Genomic DNA, 17,968 nt, shown 5'->3' with positions numbered 1-17,968 from the left:
TGTGGACAGGTGAGGACATAGGTAGGAGAGCACTGGTAAAAGTCATCTAAAAAAGTAAGTTTAAAGAAATCTTGAAAATGATGCCAGTCAGCTTACAAATTATATCTGCTGTGATGGAAGGAAGTGAAGAAGGGAGACAGAGGAGGAAGGTGTAAGGGGGGAATCCAAACCTGAGCCAATTGCTGTGTTACAGGTCTTGCCCTGTCTTATACCTGTCTCTACCCCACCTCCAACCACAAACATAATCATTCAGTTTCTTCATGATCCTGTCCTTTTCTTGGATTTTCTAAATACTTTTCAGGTTAGGTTATATGCAAATGCCTACCAATATAACACCACTCTTGACTACCTTCCTCCATCAAAGAACATCACCAAGTTTGGCCAGTACTATGAGATTTTTCTCTTTCATCTACACATTGGATATTTGACTCACTCACTCTTCCGCATATTTTTCCTTTAAACATAATGTTACTATGGCCATGGCACCAGCAATTACTGAGCCCTAGCTACACAGTCCTCCATTTTAGACTAAGCTCAAGTATTTTGTTAAGCTTTCTTATAAAAAATAAAGACTTAGTGAAAGTCGGGGAAAGAATAAGCAAGAACAAAATGTTCCATTCTCTGTGGGAGAGATGACCTAACAAAATAAACTTATGCAAGGCCTCCACTGTACCTATAATAATAAAAGCATAATATGCTAATTAGACTGGACAGCCGACCGTCCTTCTGGACATCCTTCCAGACAAAGCTGTGGCAGCTGCAAGGGTGATAGGGGCGGCTCCTTCCCCTGATTGCCTGGTTGCCTCCCGCAGAGGGAGGCCATACTGCAACTTAGGCCCCCTGAGAGCTCCCAGACTATGAGAGGGGACAGGCTGGGCTGAGGGAGCCCCCCAGTGCATGAATTTTCATGCACTGGGCCTCTAGTTTCTTTATAATAAAGACAAAAGACCATTATGTTATTTCATACTTCTCAAACTCACACCCCTAGGAGAGGAGTGATATGCTAGGGCAGAACTCTAGACTATCATGGACTATCTTCCTGGAACATAGAGTGGCCTCAATTGTAAGTGATTTAAAGTATCATATTTACCTTAAGGCAGGCATGGATGTGTTATGGAACATAATATAAATCTATATATTTCTTTTTTAAAAACATATACTGTATTGATTTCAGAGAGGAAGGGAGAGGGAGAGAGACATAGAAACATCAATGATAGAAGAGAATCATTGATTGGTTACCTCCTGCACACCCTTACTGGGGATCGAGCCTGCAACCCAAGTATGTGCCCTGACCGGGAATCAAACCGTGACCTCCTGGTTCATAGGTCCATGCTCAACCACTGAGCCATGCCAGCCAGGCTACATATTTCTTAAAGATGAAACATCAGCCCTCTAAGACCTAAGTAGATTACAGAGGCATTTCTGGGGTCCTCCTGGTATAAATTCATTAGGGTACTTGCATAGAAAAATTTGAGGACTTTGCTATGAGGATATTTGAAGATTCTAAGATACCTTCAAAACTGCTGATAGACATTTCTGAATATGTTTGGACACTTAAACAGGCATCTCACATTTACTAATAACAGTATTTAAATTTATCACTGAACAAGAAATGTCAGGAAAGTGATTACAAATAACTTTGGATGTTAATTCAGCACATATACTTCTAAGACTACACAAAGCGTTAATATTCATTGCTAATGATTGGGCTTAGTTAAAAGAAAGGATCTTCAGGGCCCTGGCTGATAGCTCAGTTGGTTAGAACATGGTCCCAATATGCCAAGGCTGCAGGTTTGATCTCTGGTCAGGGCACATACAAGAAGCAATCAGTGAATGCATAAACAAGTGGAACAACAAATCAATGTTTCTCCCTCTCTCTCTCCCACCCCCTTCCCTCTCTTTCTCTAAAGTCAATAAATAAAATATTTTAAAAATTTAAAAAAAGAATTTTCAGGTAGACAACACTCCAGATAAGTGGAACAACAAATCAATGTTTCTCTCTCTCCCCACTCCCCTTCCCTCTCTTTCTCTAAAATCAATAAATAAAATACTTTAAAACATTAAAAAAAAGAATTTTCAGGTAGACAACAACACTCCTTCATGCTTTAAGAAGTTAGATTTTTATATAACTCAACCTTTTGGCTAAAGCATAAAACTTCTAGATGCTTATCATTCATCTATAATTTGAAAAGTCATCAAAAAATGGATAAATACCTGATCATGCAATTCTCCCAGGTAGTCTTCTCTGATACATTCTTACTAGTGTAGGACATTATCCCACTGACTATAAGCAATTTGAATTCCACCCAATTTCTCCCAACCCATTCTCTATAATGACAACAGCCACCTTCCTAAAACACAGGCCTGATGCTTCCATCCTCCTTGTTCCTAAACAAACTGTCCCTGGTTCTCTCCCTGTTCTTATTCCAGTGAGCCCCTCTTCCGTCATGAAGTCCCATTTCTCTATCACTACAGATACCTCAGGCTCAACCCAGGTACATCAGATTACTCCTCAGATAGCCCTTGATGTCCGACTTCCCACATGTTTCCTCACTTGATGTCTTTTGCTGTCTTTTACTAGAGAAAAACTTTTTATTCATGAAGAATTGGTGTCCATAAGTATCTCAGATATCAAAATTCTGTCACTCAGTGTGTTTCTATTTTTGCTCTGACTCTGAGAAAGCAAGAGCCACATCTAATGTTTAATTATAGTGATGATACCTAAGCTAAGAAATATGCACCTCCGCTTCCAGGCTATAACATTCTGCGTTAAGACCAATCACATTAGTCTCATTGTATGTGTTGCTTCTTATTTTAAGTTGCTGCAAGTGATTTTGAAAAGAGAGAGAAAGTCTAAAATATAATTCAAAAACTGGAACTCACTTTCCCCATAACCATTGCCCAAATTTGAAGGCCAACTTAAATGCTATTTCCTCCAGGAAGCAACCTGGATTCCCTCACTTCAACTCATTACTTCTCCTTCTGTTTCCCATAGCACTTGGACCATAGCCTTCACACCACATCAGTCACACTACAGCTGTGTTATGGTTATTTGTGTTCCTCTCTTGATTAGCCATGTGGAAGCAGGGTCCACAGTTTACTCATCTCTGTGCCTCTCAGTCCCCCTGCCACCCCAAACCCTCAGCATAGGGCTTTGCACACAGTTGGTGTTCCGTAAATGCTTTTCAATTTCTAAAAATGAATTAAATGTGTCTTATTAACAAAGCCCAGAGATTCTTTAGAAGTGCATTCCAAATAAAGAACCCTATTTCTAAGCTAAAATATTCTCATTTCATCCCTGTGCAAATATTTGTTTGGGGACTGCATTAGAGCTACCTGAAAATAAGAAGTTATAATGGAAACGGTGACACAGCCTTAAGTGAGGCAACTGAAAATAGGAACTACTTTAATACTTTTACTGAAATGTTCTCTGCTTGATAAAGTTCATTACCAGAATATCATCTTTAAAAGTGAAATGCATTCAGCTGAGCACGTTTTTTCATTTTGTAAATAGATTTTTCCTTGCCTGAGCTCTCAGTACAAAGTACAAAATAGTCTTCCATAACATTAGAAAAATGTCACCTCATACATAAAGTTAAATTTTTTAAATAAAATAGATTTTCTTCTTTAGCATTTTAAAGGTACAGTAGAACCTTCATATAGCAATCACCCTGGACTGCATACTATATTAAGGGCTGAATCATCCGCCTGCAATGTGATATGTTCTAAAATGTGTTGAGATAACATGTTAGAGACCAGAACAAAGTCAAGTCCCATGGGATATCCTAAGGCTATAAAGTCACCATCTTTTCAACATCATCCTACTTATTACCGTGGTTCTATTTAAAATGACCCTGGCACTAATCTTTTTCTCGCCTATTCAAAATGACATAGTAAAGTAGCTATATGCTAAATTTACAACCCAAATGCCAAGTTTTCACATCACATCAAATGAAAAATTAGACATAGCATGCTTATTACAATTTTTTTCTTTTACATTAATAAGTTCTGGACCAGTCTGGGGTTATAGTAGCCAAAGTTACCTTACAAAGTAAGCGTTGCCCCACCTTGACAATCTCACCTGTATTGGTTTAGATATCTTAATAAGATAAATGGTATAGCATCACCATTGCATCATGGCAAAGAAGTGATGGCAGAAATTAATCTTTAACCTTTACATTGTCAGCCAAGGAGTCATTTTTCTAAGAAATGAACATTCATATATTTATTAATGTCATTTTACAATAAGCACTGTATTTTTAACCAAAACTCAGATACAATTTTTAAGCAAAATTTAGAGACAATTTTCTGAACTTCCCACCTCTCAGAAATATATCCTTCTTCTCCATCCCCCCTCCCCCTGCCCCCAAGACCTTTTCTAAAGATTGCAAGTTATAGAAAGGCAATTGACCTCAGTACATTTTTCCACTGGCTTACATTTTTTTCTTTCTTTTCAAAGTATTCTTTAGGGAGGAAAAACAAAAAGGAAAGACAAACACTCTTCATATAACAAGTGCCATAAGAAAAATATGTTCTGGCAGACTTTTCCCAACTTGTAGCTGAAAAAAAAAATTTACATCATCCAAGTATAAATGCAAAGAGTAAAAGAAAGAAATCTCAAAATGGATTTTTGTCCCACTTTCAAACTCCAAGGCTAAGGGAACACAAGTGTTTCACGTCAGAAATGAATAACGAATGACTTCAGTACACATACATCTTTCTCTTTTTGGAAAAAAATGCACATAAAAGAGCATTTTTTGGCACGGCTGACCTGCAGAGATATGGAGCTAAGCAGAGTCATGAATTCACTCACTCTGATATGCACACATGATACGCAATTAAAATCTCCATTCACATTCCTGCCGGGTTGTCAATCATGAGGAAAGCCTTTTTGACAACATTCAGCGAAGCGTACCCGACTAACCGCTCAACAGGAACTTAAACAGTAACAGCTTTTGTTTCTAGCAAGAATGAATTTTTACCAAGATTAGGTTCCGTTTCTAAGAAATCATTATGCTCTGAATTTTAGGACCTTTCATTAAAAATGAAAATGTGTCAGAAATATTTTGTATGGCAATCTATGTGATGTCATATCTAGAAAATATGATATAAAACAATTCTAGCCTTTTCAACAGGGGGAGTCTTTTTTAACTTTTCCTGTTGAGAACAATGAACAGTGATCTTATAAAGCAGTTCACTGGCCGCAAATGTGACATTTCTAATTCATTCTGAAGTTCTTCACTAGGATTTCAAAACTTTCGAAATAGGTTGGGACGCTAATCTCACTTGAAAAGTGACAGACCACTTTATAAAGCAATGGGAAAGTGACTTTTTTTAATGATAAGGAGAATATTTACAATATGTAGTTGATGTATTATAGAATTATACACCTGAAACCTATATAATTTTATTAACCAATATCACCCCCAATAAATTCAATTTAAGAAGTATAAATAGAAAGATAAACATAAATATTTAGCATGGCAGAAATATTGCATGTATCAAACCTTTCCATTTACGAAACTCTATAGAAAATATGATGCGCACAAATTCTTTCCAGATGAACCCAGAGGGTACTCTGCTCATAACTTAGTTTCTGTTGAACATCTAATCAAAGACTGTGCCCTTCATAATAGCACATTAGTGTGCTTTAAAGTCATAAATCCATAAAAACAGGGCCCTGTAAAATTGAATACAGGATGCTTGTTAATCGGCTGCTGTGTCTGTTTTTGAGCAACTAACCTTGGATTACAAATTTGAAACAAGTTAATACTATCAGATACTGAAATATTTGTCTTCTTCCTTATCATGCTCTGTAGCTGAGAGAGCAGATGCATCCTGACCATTAGCAGTCATGACAAATTGCCTTGCTAATGAACGTTACACACTGAAAGTGCCATAACTGATTAAACTACAATTTCCCACTACCAGATAGAGGGAGAGCTGGGGACTCCAGCAGTGGGCAGCTCTGATATTCTGCCAACAGGCCTTCAGGGCACAGTGTGATATTTAGAAAAACACTCTAAATTCCATATGAACATCTTCTAAAAGCCTATTGTATACAACAGGTTTTTAAAGAACATTAGATAAAACAGCTTAGGTTGTAGCTGATGAGCCATGAAAAATGGATGTCTTTTAACTATTTGGTATCCTTGCAAGCATGTGTTGAAGAATATTCTGTGTGGGTTTTTCTCTCTCTCTCTCTTCTTCCCTTTCCCCGCCCCCCAAGACATTGCGTGTGCTTTGCATTTCACATAAAATCTTTCTTTTGTCAGTTCCTTTGTTGGTGCAAAATTGGCAGCAGTTCAAATTCAAAGTGCTCCTATTCATTTACTGACCAATGTCATGCTAGTTCACATCAGCCAGCGAGCTAAGCTCTAAAAACATAAAAGACTTGCTTCACCACTGACGAATAATGTGTACATTTTTACAGAGCTTAAACCTTAATGCTTTCCCTGAAACTAACAATACAGTATATCTTATCATTCCTTTTTCACAAGCAGGCAGCTGCTGAAACGCTTGCCACTTCAAAATATCAATTGCTTGCCAGAGTTTCCCTCAACACACCCTGTCAAACTCATGTATATTGTGAATGAAAATGGTGCAGGGCTGAAAGCTAGAAATTGTGTCAAATTCTGCTATAAGGGTATGATGTGCAAAGAACAATGTATGACAACCGTAGAGACGACAAACAATGGCACTGGAGCCAGGGACTTCATAGATCACAACTGCGCCTGTACATATTTTATTGTAGGCATTATATATTTAAAGCATGACAAATGTACCATTGTACATTATGTGCAGCACAAATAGAAGCTCCGCCCCCCAGTTTGCCTTCTGCATCTCTCCTGATGATGGAAACAGCTGAGTTTCATTCCTTTTCCTTTTCTTAAAACACTTAAGGTTCTCAAATCATAAGGAAGAAGACACACACCCGGGGTTATCAGAATGATGAGTAATAGAAAACAGAAGACAATAAGACAAGATGAGAAAATGAGATCTTGTTCACTTAACACTTTGGCTCTTCTCTGAGCACACAAAAGCAAGGATTACCTTAAACAGGAACAGAGGGTGTCAAGAGGACTATACTACCACTGTGCCTAGAAATTGTTGTCTACCTCATTTTAATGCAGATAAGTGCGGACGTATTGATTTGCACAGTGTTCTGGCCAAATGGAAATCCCACATGAATATGTTCTTTGTGTGCAGAAAATATGGTTTAAGAAGCTTTTACTCTTATTGCTTTCCTATGCCAAAAGAACAATTAAGCAAATAATATTTCACTACTGTATCAGGTTTATAAACTAACACTGCTTCCTGTCTGTTTAGATGTTTAAATATCCCTTCCCATTTCCCAAATCACTCTGTTTACTTCAAATGATCCTGGTTATGGAAAAGTTGTGTTTCTTCCAAATTCTCCTTATATAACATGTGGGATCTGAAAACATTCTCAATGTGGAACACACCTACTTAATGATAAAAGGGTTCCGGGCTATCACAGCCCTACACCAATTTAGTCAATGAGTGTGGCGATGGACATACGTATGGGAGGAAATTAGTTTGAATATATATTCATCTCCTCCATGACCTAGCTTAGGTAACAAAATCTTTATCACACAAGTAGTTTTGAGTGGCATTAACTGACTCTGAGGCGAAGGAAAATGACAGATATGTATTTAAGGTGCTAGTAAACATTTTGGAAAGAGAATAGTAGGTGGCTTAGATGCTGAGGGGGTGCTGACCTCCGGTGTGTTGATTAGTGGGACAATGATGCATTATTAACACACAGCAGCTGCACCTGAGCTGCTGCCATGAATACAGGGTGGGGCAAAAGTAGGTTTACAGTTGTGAGCACTCGAAATACAGTTTCATTTTTGTATTATTATTCATAAATTATTGTATTATTTTCCATGTGAACAAGTGTACACCTACTTTTGCCAAAGCCTGTATAATAATAGCCTTTTATAGCCATCAGCGGAGAAAGGTGGGAGGCCTGTATTAACCACTACACAAGATTAGCACATTCTGTGAACTTTAGTAGGCAAATTATCTCTCAATAAAATATAATGTTGGTTATAGCTAACTGTAAGCATGATTTTTAAAACTTCTCAGTGAACACCAACAACTCAGTGTTTCACTACCATTCAGCTCATTATTGTCCGGTAATCGATGAAAACGTGTTCTATTGTGGGACATACTTCTAGGAGCTGAATTTCAGAAGGCAGGCTGTGTCCCTGAAGGCTGACTTTAAAATTATTTGGCATTACAAGTTCAGGGATATTAACATACATGCAAACTTTCTCTAATTAAGTAAAACTGTTCGTGAACTAGAAAAGCTGCTTTGGAATCTTTCTTCCTCTTTATTTCCTAAGCAGTTCTTAAAAGATTAGTTCTGCAGTAAATTTTTGAGCGTTACCTTGAAAAATAACAGCATAATTTATTTCAAAAAAGCTTAATTTGGGGAGAGAAAAGATTATCCCATTAGCCTTAGTAACTGAACACAGCGCAGAGAGTCCATTATGAAGAGTCTTTTATGCCCTGGCAGAAAGTCATTAACATAAAATAAATCATTAGCTTTGATATTAAGCTTCTACTGTCTGCAGGTTTCTATGATTAATGCTCATGACTGCATCTGCCAAATAATAAAATATACTTTTTGTCGAAAGGTTATCCTGCCTCTTTATTATTAACATTTCCCTTTATACAATTGTTACTGGCATTTTTTAGGCTGAGGAATATTGGCATGGAAAAGAAGACTTGGGTTTTACAATGGTGTAAAGATGCCAATGCATATACATAATACGTTACCCATCATTTTTTTAAAAAAATTAACTATTTAATTGAGTTAAAAGACTTAAGGAACTCAGGTGGTACACAGATATGCTTTCAGTGTAATTGGACTGTCTTTCAGACCCAGTGGTTCACTCATTCATTAATCCTACCCATTGTATTTTGCACCTCTGACCTATATATTGGAGGAAGGTACAGAGGGGCAATTCTCTTCCCTGAGAACTACAAGAGGGCGTTTTCCTCTGAAGCAGTTATTCTCAACTTTTATTTGATGGTTTCCACTGCAAAACAGGCAACAGCTCCCATCAGTAACATCTCTTATTAGGTGCATTGACTCTCAACATGGAGAGGGGGAAAGAGGCCCCCTGGGGGGCTTACCAGTATCCAAGGGAGGGAGATTACAGACTGTACCTACACATACTCCATCTCCCCAAGTTCGCCTTTGACCCTATAGCAAGGTTATCCCTTCCTGAAAGAATCACTAGTTCTACAACTTTGGAAAACACATTCCACTAGGGTAGCAGAAATAGAAGAAATGGCTTGAGAATATAGTATTTTTCTAGGGCCTACCATTATTTGAATTTTTGAATGTCTTTCACCACAGGATTTCAAAATAATGTATCTCTGTTGACTCCTTAATTCTCAGAAGGCTTCCTCATACAAACATAACTTATTTTCTCTAGGGGAAGCATAGAAGATTGGGGCACCAGTGGATTAAGGTTTTAGTGTCAGAAGTTTTAGCAGAGACTGAAGTCAGGCTTCTAAAGAGAAAGGGGAGCAGATCATATACTTTCACAGGACTATTTATTTTGCCTAGGGAGTAAGTCAACACAGCTCTAAGAGCCCTGAGTTTTTATCTCCAAGCTTTTACAAAAAGGAGTCCTTTCTTGAGAAAGGCCGATGGTTTTCCTCGGAAATATCTAGTTCCTTAGTCTTCCTAGGTTATAATATGTCCAATTCAAGCCCTGCTGTCGTGAAAGCATCTTCTCCCATGAAATATGGCTAATTTTCTCAAAACGAGGTAGAACTCCTAGTGACTAGTAGAGGCATTCCTACTAGTCACTAGGAGTTCCTTTATTGTTCTTGTACACATTGATAGATTCTGCCAGTTATGATAAATACTCATGTACTTATGGTTACAAATATATAAAGGACCATGAGAAACACATTAAAACACACACACTCACTCAAACACACACACACACACACACACACACACACACACACACACCTATTTCTCTGACTAGGTCACACCCAGATAGAGTATCAAAGACTTTAATCAAAAGGCATTTTATGCAGAAGCTGACATTAACACTAATGTGGGTCAGATATGTATAAACTGTAAGTCTACATGGTAACTTGAAATACTTGATATTTTCTTGGTCACTAGTAAAGCTTCTACCAACCAACTATGGCCTGAGTTTAATTAGGAGCCCTTTCAAGAGAGTTTCATAAAAGTATATAACTCGGGAATGAAAAACAATAAATACTTGGCTAAAGCAGAACCATTAAAAAATCCAAAGTGAAAAACGGACAGACAGAAAAGCATTATTAGTGACATTGGTTTTATGATGTTTAGTATTATCCTATGTAATAAAAGCCTAATATGCAAGTTGACCAAACAGCAGTCACACCACAGATCGGCTCTGATCGCCGGCCAGTCCTAGGGACCCTACCCGTGCATGAAATTTCATGCACCAGGCCTCTAGTAAATACATATTGGTGATCATGTTTCATGAGTGAAATGAAAATCTAAAGATAGTTTTTAAAAGTTAACTTTAAAATGTTTAACCAAGTAAGGCGAACTTTCTTGAAGAGGTCTGGGAAAATATTGGTACCTCCTGGCATGACAGAGCACGGGGATTCTTTCTGGCATCATCCTTCCTTTTCTGCTGCACCATCAATATCCAAGCACAGAGCAATATAATGTCCCCATTTTCAAAATGAATGCTATAAGGAGAAACATGTTATAACCAGGAAAAGCTCATTCAGGTTAATGTGAATTCCATATCCCAAAGTATTATGGAAGAACTCACTATAATTAACAGTCTGTTGGCACTTCTGTTATAAACCACATTTCTAAGCAGTTTATAAATCAACTGCTTTTCATGAGAAATTGCTCTTCAGGATGAAACTTGGCATGTATGGTTTAAAACAAAAAAAATCCTAAACTCATTAGGTCAGATGTTAGCTGAATCATTTCAGTGTTCCAATTTCCCAGTGGGTAGTCCATTTAACACAATTCACTATCTACTGTTGCTTCTATCAATCAGGTATCTGACTCTGAAAAATGCACCTTCAAAGAATAAGATCCATTGATAATATATCAATAACACCAAAGTGGAAGTAACTGAAAGGAGAGAATCTTTAAAATTAGTAAAAGTAAATATTCCCATATTGAAATGTTGTTTAAATTCAATTGAAACAATCAAGGTAGCCTTCAAACATTCCCATGGGATGCTACTTATAGGCAAGAACTAGAGTTATGATTCTTGGAGCCACAGTATTTATTAAGTATGGCTGACTACGATCTTATTTCCTCCTCAAGGTATACATTTTGAAGTCTTGGATTTGATTGTATACAATCTAAGCTTTATCTTCAATAATTGATAACATTTTAAAATGTAATTGATAGCATTTAATCAAGTCATGATGATTACATTTCCGTTTTATTGAGATATAAGGTGAATATTCTACCTTATGACTTCCCAGAACCCTTAAGATTCACATTCAGATAGACAAAATCCTATATAATAAAAACCTAATATTCAAATCGACCAAATGGTGGAACGACCAGTAGAACGACCGGTTGCTATGACGCGCACTGACCACCAGGGGGCAGACACTCAATGCAGGAGTTGCCCCCAGCCTGCAGGCCCCAGGCCAGCCAAGGTGGGTGCCAGCAGGGCCCCCCCCCAATCGCCCCGCTGGTCGCCCCACAGAGGGAGGCAACCAGCATCAGCAGGGAGAGGTGGGGCCGGCAAGTGGGCGGTGCCAGGCCGGCCAAGGCAGGTGCCAGCAGGTGTCCCCCAATCGCCCCACCAGTCGCCCCACAGATTGGCCCTGATTTCTGGCCAGGCCTAGGGACCCTACCTGTGCACGAATTTCATGCACCGGACCTCTAGTGTAGAATAACAATTATCTAAATGTGATTTGTTAAATAAATTCTTTATGTTCACTATTCCCATTTCAGTTATCTATGCATATTCTGCTGAGAACACAGAAGTTAACCCTTACTAACTCTTACTGTAACTGTAACTCACTTAATTTACTGTATGCCAGCTAAAGATCAGGAGATCATAGTCCCACTTTCATACTATTTTAGTGTCTAAACTATAAATAAAGATTTCTCTCTAATAAGAGATGATCAAGGGCCTGTTTCCAAGCTCTGTACACACAGTATATAAAATGTGGTAGGAGCCCTGGCCAGGTGTCTCAGCTGGTTGCAGCTTCATCCCATACAGCAAAAGGTTGCAAGTTCGAATCTTGGTCAGGGCACATACTAGTTTTGATTACCAGTCGGGCCACACACAGGTGGCAACTGATCCATGTTTCTCTCTCACATCAATATTTCTCCCTCTCTCTCTTTTTCTTTCTCTCTTCCTCTCTAAAAATCAATAAAAACATATCCTCAGGTGAGGGTTTAAAAAATGTAGCAGGAAAGGGGGAAATTGTGAGAGATTAGAAACACCCACCATAGTTATTTTTACCCTCAGCAGTATATCTATGTTTTGTTGGTCTATTATTGTATGACCCTACATCATTGGGGACTTGAGGAAAAAGAGAACAGCCTAATTCAAGATTTTAAAAAGCGGATATGGGCCTCAGGAACTAACAGATCAATTTCCTTCACCAGAAATAAGGTCAGGTACTGGAGGAAGAATGGATATGTTAACCAGATTATGATAACAATTGATGGTGAGAGGAAAAGAGAGCATGGCAGTCAAGATAAACACAATGGTGGGTCAAGTACTGGAGGAAAGGGAGGAGCATTCAGATCATAGAGTACAGGCCTCCCAAGCACACACAGATTAAGATTGTGGAGGGGTGAGGAGGAGGGAGGGAAGAGGCCCCGGGCATACAGACAGGCCTGCTGCTGAAGGCAGGCGTCAGTCAAGATAGGAAGGCTCACCAGTAGTTGAAAAATATTCCCAGGGCCTTTCCAACTTTCTAATATACTAACCCAATGTTGCAAAGCACTAGAATAAACCGTCCTTCATGGCTAAATAAAATCCCCCCTCTCCAGTTCTCTAAGTTATTCTTCTCTTGAGTTGAACCCATTTCCCATAAAAGCATGATGACAAGAAATAGTCCCACATACTAAGACCAACATTTGATACCCAGATACCAAAAAAAAAGCCATGTTAAACTTGGAACTTTCTCTACTTCTTCTAGTTTCAAGTGCCTTCCTTCTTTCCTGTTCTTAAGCCCCCTGCAATCATATCATTTTTAAAAAAGGAACTACAATAAGCAGTCAATTAGATAATATTTAAATATCAGTTTCATTTTTCTAACTAAGCAAAATATCAAAATGCTCCTTAATGTTATCATTCAGAAACTTATAAAACATATGATAAACTGGGAGAATACTAAACCATGTTTAAAGTAACATTGGATAGCTCCAAAGATCATAATTATAATTTTTGCACAGACATGTATAATTGGAATTTACGACACTGAAATACACCACAAAGTCAAGAGAACTACATTTGAGGTTTTTGCATGATAGTTGATTCAGGGCCACAACTGTATGATTGCTTGGCTTATGATCTTTCTTATCTATAAATTTATTTAATACCTATTTAAAGACCTGAAAACTTATGAAAGATGCCAGCTAATAAAACTCCCAGGGGAGTTTTAATTATACTAATGATGTCCAAAGTATCAACTACGAATTTCCCAAAGTCCTAGAAGTTATGGAGGTAGATAGGAAACTAATCAAGCATGATGCACTAAATTGCTTATAACCTTCTCCTTCCTCCTCCTCCTTATCCCATCCTCCTCCATTTTCTTACATTTATTAATTAAAGTAGAGCTAATGACTCCATCCTAATGCGCTTGTAAATCCTGTATTGTATATGTGACGAGTGTTGCCACATGAAAGTACAATACATAATACTCTAAATAGGAAAATAAGCTCAAGGGAGATTTTGCAGGGATGATCATGAATCTTGTTTTTCTCAAAAGTTATCAGATGTCTAATGTTAGCCCTGACATTTTAATGCCGAGGTTCACCGCAAATAAGTCCTTCCGCCAATGTTTATATGAAAAGATTGCACACTGTCCTTCCTCATTTCAACAGCAAAAGCCCAATATGCCAAATGCCCATTATTCTTTACTCTGTATACAGCTGGTCTTAAGCATGGGCTTGTGTTTTGGACTTCCCTATGTCTAAATCAACCAAAGAAAGATTCAGAAACTGTTCTACAAAAGCAACCACTGAGAACAGTAAAGACCATTATTTCCTCTCCCACTGCTGGCAGAGGTCAGCATCCCTGTCATTAGCCATGTCATAACATAATTGTATTACTACTCCTTATGTGGGCAGATACTGAGCAATAACTGAACACATCACATCATTGCAAAAATGAAAAATTGCCATTTCTTTGTCCCAATTTAGCATAAAATCAGTGAAAACAATCTTCAGAAATGACATTGCACTAAGAAACTGAAAGGAACTGTTATTACTCGGTAGGTTATATTTAAACTGATGCTCTGACATCCTCAACTAGAACAAAAAATGGGGCTGTATTTTACAACTGAACTCCAATGGTGAGCTCCTGCAATCCAATTTATTTGTGTAACATTCAGTTCAATGAAGGGATACAATGTTACTTAAAATAGTCTTAATTAGATGAAGCACGACTGTGGTACCCATCTCTCAATGTGTGAAATATTACCCTGCTTTAAGTTACAAGAGGTGGAGTCTGGGGCTTGCAGCCTGCATGCTTCTGTCCAGTCTATGAGCTACACTGCATTTCAAAGGCTGACCTATATACAGCAACAGCCAGCCGTCCTGGCTGTTTGTGTAAGAGATGCCTCGCACAGTTGCCATAACCAATATCACTGGCATTGTTCTCACTTTCTCCGGCAATGGGCTATGTAAAAATGGAGGCCAGTTTGCACAGTGATGTGTTCCTAACGTAATGCGCTTTTGCAACAGAGCGATGCAAGATTAAACTGTTTCCACAAAAATTCCTCCTACAGAGTTTATTAACTGAAAAATATAAAGAGGTATTTTGGCAATCTACAGAGCAGCAGTGCTAGAAAGTGTTAGCGGAGTAAAACCACCACACGTGAGTTTAGAAAAGCTTCAGGAAGTGGATATTCATTTTCTCTATTAGGGGGTCTTCTGACACTGAAAAAATGGCATCAGGGAAACTAGTTACAACTGCATGATGCTGAAGCAGGGGAGGATACTAGTTCTGCTGGGATTTTGCGCACCAACTTTAAGTAAAGTGTTGACAGATTTAAAATAAAGATAATTAGTAATTTATGATCGTATCACCCTATTAAAAACACATAACCTGACAAAGTGACTGTTTCTTGTAATGAACTGCATACTCACTGCACCTCTGAAAGATACAAGGTTTACACTGCAGTCTTGTCTCTTTAAGGAAGTCTGCTTCAAACTTGTTTTTACTAAACGTAGACACAGATTTCTTATTTCATCTCTTCCAAACTTCTGCCCATCCCTCAGAGCCTTGCCAATCCACTCAAGCCATTGCAAAAAATGAAGCTAGTTGACTACATTAGAAGTAATTAAAAATGTGGAACGGGACAGAAATTTTGTACCAATGGTAATCATGATGGAGTAGGAAATACTATGCCGGGGCTTTCTGGGGCCTAGAAAATCTACTCAGGACATTCAATATAATCAGGGCTCAGTGACAAATGCATTTGATGGACCGCTACACAGAAAAGGGCAGGAGAAAAGGTCCTGCGAGAAACATTTCATGAAGTCTCTTCCTACTATGACAAGTACATCTTATGCCTTTGCATCCTTAAAAATCCATTATTCCCTGGATAAGTTAAATAGAAGACTGGCAACTAGTCTATAGAAAGGGTTACTAATTTGCATTTAAAAAGAACAGTTTGCTCCTCATACACAGGGTGACTGAAAAGGAACTTCAGTGAGCTGGTCAAGAAATTCTGAAGACTTTCTAAATTAATTTATTCAATTCACAGCACAACTCACTAAAATGATTTAAAGCACTTGATTAGAAAATGATTTAATATATTGGAGTAATTCTTGATTTTATAAAACATTTGGCTTTTAAATTACATTTGACCCCACTATCACAAGAGTGACGACGGAAACGTGTACCCAAGTCATTATCCTCTTTTTGGAGCCTAACATCACTGATAAACTTGATAAGATGTGTCCGGAGTCATTGCCAAAGTGGTTCTGAGTTTTTGGTTCAGTAACTACTGTGGAATATGTCTTTATTATCCAAGATAGGACTGCTACTTAATTATTATTTTGCATTCATATTAGTAAAAGCGTCCTAAGCAAAATTAAATGCTACAAACACAAAAATACTCACTCATGAGGGCAAAACAGATTTTAGAATAAAAGAACTATGTTACCAACTAATTGTGAAACTTCAGCACACAAAATTCTCTTGCCAAAGTTCCCAGTGCCTTCCAACTTGCCCCTAGCTAAAGGGGTCCCTGTGTGATGAACAGCCTTTCCGCCTTGCCCAAGACCAGATCTCCCTTGTTTCAAACTTGCTCGAACATCACAAACACAACGCTCATCCCTGTTACTGGGTCTCCCACTGTACACAGCATTGAGGAGCTTCTCCGTGGGGTGAGAGCTGTGGTTCACTTGGCTCACAGCTGTGTGTGTATATGTGTGTATGTGTGTGTATGTGTGTGTGTGTGTGTGTGTGTGTGTGTGCCCATTGACCAAGTCGATTGAGTGGTGGGGAACCCGGGGGCTGAGGATGCAGCGCGCTAAATACCTGTGTATCACTGTGTGTGTGTGTGTGTGTGTGTGTCCATTGACCAAGTCGATTGAGTGTTGGGGAACCCGGGGGCTGAGGATGCAGCGCGCTAAATACCTGTGTATCACATTTTTAAAAAGCTGTTTGATGATGACTGGCCACCGGGCAAATGTTAGGGAGTCCCACCGATTTATCCAGTGGAATTCACTGAGGGGCCAACAGGGAATTGCTTGCAGGGACTGTGGTTATCGGGCAGTTTTACCACCAAGCTAGGGCTGGGCATCGAAACCACTCGCCCAGCGTTTCAGAAAACTCAGTTCTCCCCGCCGATGTCCACCCGGTGGGACAGCTGAACACGTCCAACAACCCCCAAGCAGGGAGGGCCTGGGTCCCACGGCTGCGCTCAGGAGGCCTGCCCCTCCTTGCTCTCCCTCTCAGAGCTGCGAGTTCCAGAAGCCCAGAGGGTAACCCCCTGCCCAAGCAAGCACCCTGACTTCCATCCTCGGGACCAGCGGAGCTCGGGAGAAGCTCGGGCAGACGTTCCCACCCTGAGCCACCCGCTGGGTCAGCCTCGCCCCGGCCTCCCTGTCCCCCGCGGCCTGGGTGTCTGGGGTCAAGGGGCTGTGCATACAGTCCAGCCTCGGACCCAGCTCCAGCCGCGTGCCGAGTGCGTGGGGGGGCTTTGGACGTGAACGGCAAGCGCTCGCCGGGCTCCTAACAAACTTGCCATTTCCGCGCGCACCCCCCAAGCGGAGCTGTCCCCCAGACCCGGCTCCCCAGCTGCACCCCGGCCCGCACACCGGCATCCGCACACCGGGCTCAGCCGCCCGACCGGGCTGGTGAAAGAAAACAAAAGAGTTGTGGAGCAATTTTCCCGGCGGGGGGCAGAGGTGTCTCCGGGGTCCCCGCACCCCGACTCCCGGCTGCTCCCCTGGCAACTAATCCCGATCGGGGAAGCGGTGCCCCGAGCCCCCGCTGTCTGTGAGAAGGACGTAGGTACAGAGAAGGGGAAACTGGAAAATCAACTGAATTCTCTCCGTCTGTGCCTCGGTTCCGGGACACCAGACACACCCCCAAAGTACACCGTGGTTTTCTCCTAATTTTTTTTTTTTTAAAAAAACGCCCCCCGGCAAACCTAGGCAGGGATCCTTAGTCGCGAACAGCAGGAAGGAAAAGATCCGAGCAAATCGTGTCACTTTCCGCACAATCGCTGTGCTTGACAAACCCCC

General features: G+C 39.8%; 1 protein-coding gene across 2 annotated transcripts in view; it reads right to left on the bottom strand.

Annotated features, from left to right (window-relative positions):
• Window positions 1-17,968, bottom strand: part of TOX (thymocyte selection-associated high mobility group box) — a 310,502-nt gene that overhangs the window by 292,142 nt on the left and 392 nt on the right. Inside the window, exon 1 of one of the 2 annotated variants that reach the window (XM_014544102.1) lies at window positions 10,629-10,706. The exons of the other annotated variant lie outside the window; for it this stretch is intronic. Coding sequence (XP_014399588.1) covers window positions 10,629-10,691 — 63 coding nt within the window. The 5' untranslated portion in view covers window positions 10,692-10,706. Of the gene's footprint in view, window positions 1-10,628; window positions 10,707-17,968 lie in introns of those variants that run through there. 2 annotated transcript variants of the gene reach the window in all.

The sequence above is a fragment of the Myotis brandtii genome, unplaced genomic scaffold (assembly GCF_000412655.1).
Source record: "Myotis brandtii unplaced genomic scaffold, ASM41265v1 scaffold351, whole genome shotgun sequence".
Classification (NCBI taxonomy): domain Eukaryota; kingdom Metazoa; phylum Chordata; class Mammalia; order Chiroptera; family Vespertilionidae; genus Myotis; species Myotis brandtii.
The sequence above is the reverse complement of the archived record's forward strand: the minus strand, read 5'-3'. Positions and strand labels throughout refer to the sequence as shown.